This window comes from Myripristis murdjan, chromosome 24 (genome assembly GCF_902150065.1).
Source record: "Myripristis murdjan chromosome 24, fMyrMur1.1, whole genome shotgun sequence".
Lineage (NCBI taxonomy): Eukaryota > Metazoa > Chordata > Actinopteri > Holocentriformes > Holocentridae > Myripristis > Myripristis murdjan.
Window position 1 is genome coordinate 17,788,487 of NC_044003.1, and position 9,977 is coordinate 17,798,463.

At 40.7% G+C, this 9,977-nt stretch overlaps 1 protein-coding gene across 1 annotated transcript; it reads left to right on the plus strand.

Annotated features, from left to right (window-relative positions):
- The first annotated feature begins 802 nt into the window (after window positions 1-802).
- hsp90ab1 (heat shock protein 90, alpha (cytosolic), class B member 1) lies at window positions 803-9,297 on the plus strand. Its single transcript, XM_030046658.1, has 12 exons — window positions 803-949; window positions 2,146-2,289; window positions 2,594-2,800; window positions 3,131-3,290; window positions 4,092-4,225; window positions 4,700-5,005; window positions 5,188-5,353; window positions 5,479-5,669; window positions 6,277-6,424; window positions 7,285-7,553; window positions 8,271-8,604; window positions 8,745-9,297. The coding sequence occupies exons 2-12, from the start codon at window positions 2,146-2,148 to the stop codon at window positions 8,855-8,857; spliced, it is 2,172 nt and encodes a 723-aa protein (XP_029902518.1). The 5' UTR covers window positions 803-949; the 3' UTR covers window positions 8,858-9,297.
- Window positions 9,298-9,977: the final 680 nt, after the last annotated feature.

Sequence of the window (9,977 nt, forward strand, 5' to 3'; positions counted from 1 at the left end):
TATAAATCACGAGAAATACTCAGGCCGGGAATTTCATTCATACTCTGATTTGTAGGAAATACTTATGAACATGATTTATACATTATTATATGCATTGAGGCCCCTGCAGTCATGCAACTGCAAAACATAGTTTGTATACATAATTTAATATTGCCTGGCGAAGTTATTATTAGTATTAGGCTATTATTTAATAAGATGTGTCCCTGTATCAATAGACCTATCTCCATAGTATCCTAGTCCCAAAAATTTTGCATGATCCCATGATGGTCTCTAAGTAAAACTGTGATATTGGACAAACTGCCACAAGATGACAGCACAGCAAAGGGACTAGTTTCAACACATTTTAGTTGCACGGATAATTTGATTTTACACAAATTGTAAACTGTACCTGCACTGGAACAGTTTTATGCCTTAAATAATAAATAATAACATATTCTGGGCAAGCTTTTGAGTAATTTTCAAGCCTTAAGTAGTTTCAGATTTTAAAAAACGTTTACAGGTGTTGTATTTGCCTTTGGATCAACATATGGTGTGTGTGTTACCATGGAAAAGTCAGCATAACAACAGCATAGTCCCTCCAACAACAAGGATATGTGATTTCCTGATTGTATCGATTAATCCTGCCACTTTAGCTTGCTGGCACTGTATATTAACACTCGCTCCTGACATTCTGGCAGTGTGAATGTCCTTTGGCTTTATTAAAAATACTGTAGCCGACATTTTATCCAGCCAGTCTTTTCCTCTTGAGTGTAAACTGGTGACAGGTTGGGCTCCCCGGCTGTTTCTTGTAGCGGGGCTGCGGATGGATACACTCGGCCGTTGAAAACGCATGGCTATAAAGATCTCCGTCTTTTAAAAGGAAGTCCCTTTCAATTTCCCTGCGTCAGAGAGCAGTAGGGACATCACATTGGTAGCATTTTATTCAAGATAAATCAACGCAACAAACAAGGTATGCCAGAAAAATGAATGTTCAATCCATTCCTAACACGAGTGTCTCTTACAAAAGTGATGTATTCAAACTGTAGCGTGTTGTGGACGAGGACTGAAGAGTCACGACGATAACGTTAGCATCACTAGCTCCTAATGAGCTAAGTCATTACCAGCTAGCTGGATGTGTAATTAACGTTATCTTCTGTGTGCGCGGCGATGCGCAAAATATCTGAAATGTCGGGTTTTCACGTTTTAAAAGACAAGCTGTCATGTGGAGAATAATGCGACAATATACATAGGCCAAGTCTGGGTTTGCGGCAGGGCAGGTGTGGTGAGGATGACCACGCTGACTCGCTTTATTTTATTGTGTTGAACACACACTTGACCTGGTTGGGCCGCATCCCGTTTTAGGACCATTTCTGAAAATCTATTCGCATATTTTTCATCGTTTCCATATTTTTTACGCAATCAGCAATCCGCAGTTGCCGCTAACCTTGGACAGTATGGTTGCTTTTGCTTGAGATAGCCATTGACCTCGAGATCGATAATTTTAAATTAGATCAAGTTGGGTAATTTGGGTTGTGTCATTTAGAACTAGTCTACTACGTGGCTTTTAAATCATTAGTGTATTGGGCCTAAAAGACTTAGTTTAACAGTGGCCTTTTCTGAATTAGTGCTAGCTCTCTACTTTGGGCCTGGACGGGATGCCCCACATTGTGCTCGTTAATCGCGTGCGAGCGCTGACTTTTTTTCTTTTTTTTTCCCATTTCTGCCCAAAACGATCGGTGTAATCACGTTTGTTGTTTTCGTCTTATTTTTTCGTTTGCCGTCTCCAAACACGTGTTTGCAGACTCCATTGTCTGTCGGTCGCCATGTTGCTAGATAGCTTACTTCCGCTGATATGTGGTACATCCAGAAGGCATTGGTACACTGTTATGAAATACGATGTGGACGTGATCAAACCATGTCAGGCTTATTATGGCTAAAGCAGCCGCCAGGGCGGGTGATTGTTAGTAAATCTATCCTGTATTAACAAACGGCCTGATGTCATTTTAACATTTTCGAAAATACTAATCAAATGTTGTTTGTTTGTTTTTTGTTTTTGTTGTCGTTTTTTAAAATAACTGCTTTTATAGTATTTCCAATTATAATGTTTTCAATATTACTTAATCCAAGACATATTGGTAACTGTTATCATAATTTGCCTCTGTTCAGATGCCTGAAGAAATGCACCAAGAGGAGGAGGCTGAGACCTTTGCCTTCCAGGCAGAGATTGCTCAGCTTATGTCCCTGATCATCAACACCTTCTATTCCAACAAGGAGATCTTCCTCAGGGAACTGATCTCCAACGCCTCTGATGTAAGTGAAGGATTCCTGCTGGATATAAAACACAGCACATGACACCTGTCTTCACTTGCTCAGTATTTAAGACACAATGTTGTGGTTATAGACCTTCATCAGGAATGCCGTATACATCTGCATGCCAGTATTCAGCATTTATACAGAGATCATTAGAGCATTGAAAAATGAAAATGTTACTTGAGATTGGGAGTAGGAACTGGATTTTTAAGTTATGACAGATAAGTTAGTAGTGCTTCTGAATTAATTTTAGGATCACATGTACTTCAAAGGCGTGGATTCAAACAAGTTTGTGGTTTTTTAGGCTTTGGACAAAATCCGCTATGAAAGTCTGACCGACCCCTCCAAGCTGGACAGCGGCAAGGAGCTGAAGATCGACATCATCCCAAATGCAGCTGAGCGCACCCTCACTCTCATTGACACTGGAATTGGAATGACCAAAGCTGACCTGATCAATAACCTGGGTACCATCGCCAAGTCTGGCACCAAGGCCTTCATGGAAGCCCTACAGGTACAACAGAGGAGCAGTTCAGTCTTTTGAATTGCAGGAGACGCTAGATTTGCTGCACATAAATAATACCTATATAGTGTAACACAAAAGTAAAATTTCTTGGTCAACTAGAGCTGTAAATTTCCTCACCACCAGGGACAGTGAAAGTAGTTATTGGTGCAGTGTGGCAGAATGAGTAATATTTTAGCTGCATGCATGCAACACAAATGTGCACAAAATCAGACTGACAATACACTAATGGAGGATGAATATACAGGTGTAACTGGTATCAAATAATCACACTTGAGTGCAGTAACTTGCAATAATAATGTACCTCAATGTCCCTGCTAGGCTGGAGCTGACATCTCCATGATTGGTCAGTTTGGTGTGGGTTTCTACTCTGCCTACCTGGTTGCTGAGAAGGTGGTCGTGATCACCAAACACAACGATGACGAGCAGTACGCCTGGGAGTCCTCTGCTGGAGGGTCCTTCACAGTCAGGGTCGACAACGGTTAGTGTTCAACATCATAAGTTTAAACAAAGAAGTCACCTTGTGGTAACATGTGATGTAAATGTCAGTTAGTGTCCAGGAAGATGATTTACCACAAAAATGCAGATTGACAAGCAATTTCTGCAGGACCTGCTAGCCCAGTATTGGCTGTATACGCACCATGTTGACAGATGACAGCGAATATGTTTTCAGATGCTGTAGCACAGCGCCTTGTACAATTTTGTTTTGATCATTTTATTAAAACCATTTTTTTTCCTCAAGGGGTATGTCATTGCATGTAAACACCCAAATGTTCACCCCAAAATAGTGAAACAAGTTCCCCTGAGATTATAGCATTTGAAACTTTTGTCAGTTTTACATATTTAACTCATTACTTTTGAGAATTTCAAATGGACATCAAATGTTTAACTTTTTAGGCTATGGGATGTGTGCACCTTGCTATACATAAATCTGAATGGCACTACAGTAAACTTGTCAATATCCTGGGTGCAGTAAGAACCTGATGATGGTTGAATTGAATAGTGATTGTCCTTACCAGTTTTTACTGGAGACTTGAAATGTCAAACACTAACCACACCAGAATGGTCATATCAAACATTTGGTCTTAACAGTTTTGAAAGTATTGGATGGCCCCACTTTAGATGGGAGTTTGTTGACCTCCATACTTGATAAAACACTTGACAAGGTGCTCTTTAAATGGGCACTGTTGAGGTGATCAGCAGCCTGATACAGGCGTCCATCCACTGACCTCACAAAATGTATTGGGGAGGTATGTTCATGACTGTGCAAATTTGTTTTCAGGAGAGCCCATTGGCCGTGGAACCAAGGTCATTCTGCACCTGAAGGAAGACCAGACAGAGTACATCGAGGAGAAGAGGATCAAGGAGGTCGTCAAGAAGCACTCCCAGTTCATTGGCTACCCCATCACCCTGTTTGTAAGTATTGAATGTGGTTGGATAGAGCTGGTGCTGAAATAGTCCTTTTGCCATATTGGTAAATTGTAGTGGTGCAAAGTAACAGGATAAAATACTCATGTTTTATTGTAAATGGATGGTGATGATGCATAAATGTGCATTGTTGATCTAAACATGAGAAATTTAGTGCTTTAGTGAACAGCCTATTTTTACTTGTAATAGAAAAAATAGCTTGTTTTTCAAAGATCTGTTTATTTTATTGAAGATAATAGATTGTCATTTAAAATGTTTGGATGAGATCAAAATAAAATTTTGATCTCATCTCATTGTGATCATGGGCCCCTTAAATGAATCAAGTCAAAATTTTAGCATGGCAGACTTTTGTGTTGTTGGCAAATATCGCTGTTCAAAAAATCTATTGTATCTTGATGAAACCTTTGACTTAGATCCCTGGTTAAGTATATCTGAGAATTAAAAAATCATTCTGATGTGTAGGTGGAGAAGGAAAGGGACAAGGAGATCAGCGACGACGAGGCAGAGGAGGAAAAGGCAGAGAAGGAAGAGAAAGAGGACGCTGAGGACAAGCCCAAGATCGAGGATGTGGGCTCTGATGATGAGGAGGACTCCAAAGACAAGGACAAGAAGAAGAAAAAGAAGATCAAGGAGAAGTACATTGACCAGGAGGAGCTGAACAAGACCAAGCCCATCTGGACCAGAAACCCCGACGACATTACCAATGAGGAGTACGGAGAGTTCTACAAGAGTCTGACCAACGACTGGGAAGATCACCTGGCTGTCAAGGTATCTAGTGTACACAGAAGCAGGTGCATGTATGCATCAATCAACATATTTGACCAAAACAGGGAGGAATAAGGAACTACAACTAAAACCAATCGCTATCGATGCATAAAATTAGAGGCATGCTTCTGCATGGTTTTTGTTTTTCCCGTCTTATAACCAATACTTTCCCTCCCCCCTTACAGCACTTCTCTGTGGAGGGCCAGCTCGAGTTTCGGGCCTTGCTCTTCATTCCCCGCCGCGCACCCTTTGACCTTTTTGAGAACAAGAAAAAGAAGAATAACATCAAGCTGTACGTCAGGAGAGTTTTCATCATGGACAGCTGTGAAGAGCTCATCCCCGAGTACCTGAGTAAGTACCCAAGTCCTGGCTGTTGAGTTACATGGGCCTGTCCAGATTGAGATGGAAACTCCACACAGAATAAGTATTCATTTATCTGTCCTAATGAACCACGGTTGTCTTTTTCTCCCCTCCAGACTTTGTGCGTGGTGTGGTGGACTCTGAGGACCTGCCCCTCAACATCTCCAGAGAGATGCTGCAGCAGAGCAAGATCCTGAAGGTCATCCGCAAGAACATCGTCAAGAAATGTCTGGAGCTCTTCGCTGAGCTGGCAGAGGACAAGGAGAACTACAAGAAGTTCTATGATGGCTTCTCCAAGAATCTCAAGGTAATCTTGTTATGAAACCTCTTTGTCTTTTTGAAAAGTGTTTTGATGAAACTTGAGTTTTTAACAAAAGATCTCCCTTTTGTTGCCTTCAATTTGTCTTCAGTGCATCACTGGATTCTAAAGGTTTTTGGCCTAATTTTTAATAACCTTTTTGTAAAACTAGTGGTCCTTGAGTTTATTTTAAATGTAGTAACACCACCCTCATGCTGCAGTATAGTCATAGTTTTTAGTTGTAGGCTAGTCATAAAGTGTAGTAGTGTACTATAGCTTAAGAAAAGGTCTGAATTTCATTAAAATTCACTTAATATTTTTTATATGCTTATGCTATGCATTTTAATGTTGCAGACCAGTTTAGTATTGGCAAATATTCAGGATTAGTTTTTTGGACCTGCTTTGAACCAGACAAATGTGGTATGCCACTAGTCGTCCATAGCCTCGGAGAGTTGACTCTCCTCATGCTGTCTGCTTTGTCCTGCTCTAGACTCTTTGAATCCAATATTCAAAGCCAGTTAAAACTAATGTGAACTATTTGAAAAATAGCAGTTGACTCTGGCACAGAGTGATGTGTTAAGTAGAACTGTGTCTAACTGTCCATCATCGTCTGTAGCTGGGCATCCACGAGGACTCCCAGAACCGCAAGAAGCTGTCTGAGCTGCTGCGCTACCACAGCTCCCAGTCTGGCGATGAGATGACCTCCCTCACAGAGTACCTCACCCGCATGAAGGAGAACCAGAAGTCAATCTACTACATCACTGGTGGGTCTCTGTCTAAATAACACTAAATCACTGTCAGCATGGAAACACTGCAACAAATTAAGCCACACACAAGTGATAAGGCAGGTAGGCTGCCATTCACAAGTGAAAAATTTTTGCAATCAAGAAGTTACACTCAGTGGCCACTTTATTAGGCTCACAATCTAATACACTTCAATCAATACAATTCTGCCATAAAGTTGACTTTTATTATGCCTATAATGCTCAGATTTTCTTTTATCACAATAATAGAGGTGTTCATTCAATTCTGTTGAGCATTGAGGATATTTTTATTCTGTTTTACTGACTGCATTTTATTGAGGTGTTTCTACTATTCTGTTCCCCTTATGTATATAAATAGGGAAGACCATAAAATGGAGACACCTCAGTGTAACATTGCATTGCAAGTCCTCAGCAAACTACAACCTCAATAATAAACATAATTAAATTAATTCGTTCTCCATTGTCAACAGAAATTGAACATTGTGAACTTTGTTAAAAGGTAAAATTTATGGCAGAGCTGCTGCATTGAACTGCATTAGATTGTACAGGTGAACCAAATAAAGTGGCCGCTGAGTGTCTCTAAATGGAGATGGGTTACTTGTTATCACAGACAGTCGACTCTGTACTCGCCGTTACACACACCGCTTTTTGCATTTTTTTTTTTCCAACCTTGTAAATCTTGAAGCTGACTTTGCTGATGCTTTATTGTCTTAATGCGTCACCTTTTTAAATGAAGTGCTTTTTAACTTGCTCTATAAAAATGTCCGATTTTAAGTTAACAAACATACAGCCATCAAGAATAGTATCCTTGTTGCCTGTTTCCACTGTGGTCCTTAATTGTTCTTTGTCTCCTTCTCAAGGTGAGAGCAAGGATCAGGTGGCCAACTCCGCCTTTGTGGAGCGTGTTCGCAAGCGTGGCTTCGAGGTCCTGTACATGACCGAGCCCATTGACGAATACTGTGTCCAGCAGTTGAAGGAGTTTGATGGAAAGACCCTGGTCTCTGTTACCAAAGAGGGCCTGGAGCTCCCCGAGGATGAAGAGGAGAAGAAGAAGATGGAGGAGGACAAGACTAAGTTTGAGAACCTCTGCAAGCTCATGAAGGAGATCCTTGACAAGAAAGTAGAGAAGGTCAGTGATCTTAACCATCATCTGTTTCAAGTCAGTCATTGATTTGTCAAATCTTAATTTGACTACACACTTTTAGGATCGATCATCTTAAGATTCTGCAACTGACTGTGATTTGGGTTTTGGTTTGGTAACAGGTGCCCTAATTGTCCAAACTTGTATTCTGGTGAGTTGTAGCCTTAAGGGTGGCCCTTTGGTTTTCTGTGGCGTTTGAGAGTGCCCTGTCTTCATTACATTGTGAATGCCACATGTTGTGACTTGTTTGTAGCTGGTGGTTTGGCTCACCCAGAGAAGCTAGAAAGACCAGAACTTGTGAAAATAAAATTGTTGTGGTCTGCACACTTGTAATGACATAACAATCATGTTTTCTATTTTGCATTTGGATGGTTAGCAGGGTGTGAAACTAAATATTAACTATTCTTTCCTTGGACAGCGTTTACCAGCCAAACGAGTGTTTTTGATTATAGTGGTTTTGAATGGCTGCCAACGTGCTGTTGGAATTGGAAGACTTGGGCCTAATGGTCCAAAGTTATTTTATGAGCATGTTGTTGCTGTTGCCATAACTAAGATAGTGTGTTAAGGACTTGGATCTAACATGACTCCCCTGCATGCTTCAACTTTGACTAAAACCTTCTAAATAGGTCAGCTTGCCTTTAGATGCACCATGCAGCATTTCCTCTTTTTTGCTGTTTTTTAACTGGCTGCTTTGGTTCCCCCCAGGTGACAGTGTCCAACAGACTGGTTTCTTCTCCCTGCTGCATTGTGACAAGCACTTACGGCTGGACGGCCAACATGGAGAGGATCATGAAGGCCCAGGCACTCAGGGACAACTCCACAATGGGCTACATGATGGCCAAGAAGCACCTGGAGATCAACCCTGACCACCCCATCGTGGAGACTCTCAGGCAGAAGGCCGACGTCGACAAGAACGACAAGGCCGTGAAGGACCTGGTCATCCTGCTGTTCGAAACCGCCCTGCTGTCCTCAGGTTTCTCCCTGGACGATCCTCAGACCCACTCCAACCGCATCTACAGGATGATCAAACTTGGACTGGGTAAGGGGGTCACATTGTTTTCCTGATCACACACAAATGTTTTATTGTAATTTTTAACCAGAGACAAGTTTGATAACATTATCTTGACAAAGGTACATAGTTTTGTAAAAATGGGACCTAACAAACTCCTTCCACCTCAGGTATCGATGATGACGACATGCCCGCTGAGGAGCCCACCGCCACACCTGCCCCAGATGCAATTCCTCCACTAGAAGGTGACGATGATGCTTCACGCATGGAAGAAGTGGATTAAAACACTTCCTGAATTAACCCTTTAGCCTCAATTTTGCAATTGTACATCTGTAACTGAGAACTCGTGTTATTTGGTTTTAATTAAAAAAAAAAGTGTCATTCATGTCATCCCTTGGAACAGAGTTGCTCTGGTGTCTGGAGCATTACTCTGCAAGACTTGAGAAAAGTTTTGATTTTTGCTGTATATTGTATACGGTTGCATTTGTTTAACAAGTACCCTGTTGCACTGAGTTTTAAATGTTGGGACTGTTAGATGTGTGAACATGGGGAATGGTACATTCCATTATCAGATGGTCTGGAGAGGGTTTGTGTGGGTTCGGCTCATGTGCAACACCGCACGCTGCATGGAGAGAGAGAACTGCAAGATTCCTTTGCCTGAGTCCAGGCTTGTCTGTATTCAATCTTTTTGTTTTGCAAAAAATTAAAAGATGTAATACCTTAAGTTTTTTTTGAAGTTGTCTGCTTATTTCAGTGTGGCTGTGTACAGCTGAAAGATGTTGACACTGACAAAGATGCAGGTTTATTAAGAAAGAACAAGTGAGCTAAATAGGGAAGATTAAGACTTAAATCCTGGGTTTTGAAGCATCACCATTCATCCACATCTGGGATGTAGTTAGTTTAGTTTTTATTCTTAATTTCTGTTTTTACTTCAGTTTAGTTTCAGTTGCTTTTCGGAGTGGGTTGGCTTGTTTCAGTTCAGTTTTTATTAGTTTCAGTAGTTTTTTTTTTTTTTTTTTTTTTTTTTTCTTTTTCCATCATTGTCATGGGGGATGTTAGGGGCAATACTTAAGAAGCTGAGAATAGGTATTGGAGCACAAACCCAACACTTTGAAGGCAGTCGACTCCCAGTCATGTAGACGTCCTGGTCTCAAACATCAACACAAATGCCTCCTCATGTTTGTGTTGATTAATTAACCAAATTATAAAGACTAAAACTAAGGACATTTTCTGTGTATCTTTATTTGGGTTAGTTCACATTAGTTCAAGTACATATCATTTCAGTTTGTTTTTAATTTTCAGATGCCTAGTTTTGATTTTTATTTCAGTTAACTAAAATGCTTGTTGCACACCTAGTTTTAGTTTTTAGTTTAGTTTTAGTTAACTACAGTAATCCTGGTATC

Bases quoted from the DNA above. Each gene is read 5' to 3' on its own strand.
- hsp90ab1 (XM_030046658.1), top strand. From the start codon at position 2,146: ATGCCTGAAGAAATGCACCAAGAGGAGGAGGCTGAGACCTTTGCCTTC. The intron at 3,291-4,091 runs GTTAGTGTTCAA...ATTTGTTTTCAG, and splicing joins CACAGTCAGGGTCGACAACG to GAGAGCCCATTGGCCGTGGA. The intron at 5,670-6,276 runs GTAATCTTGTTA...CATCGTCTGTAG, and splicing joins GCTTCTCCAAGAATCTCAAG to CTGGGCATCCACGAGGACTC.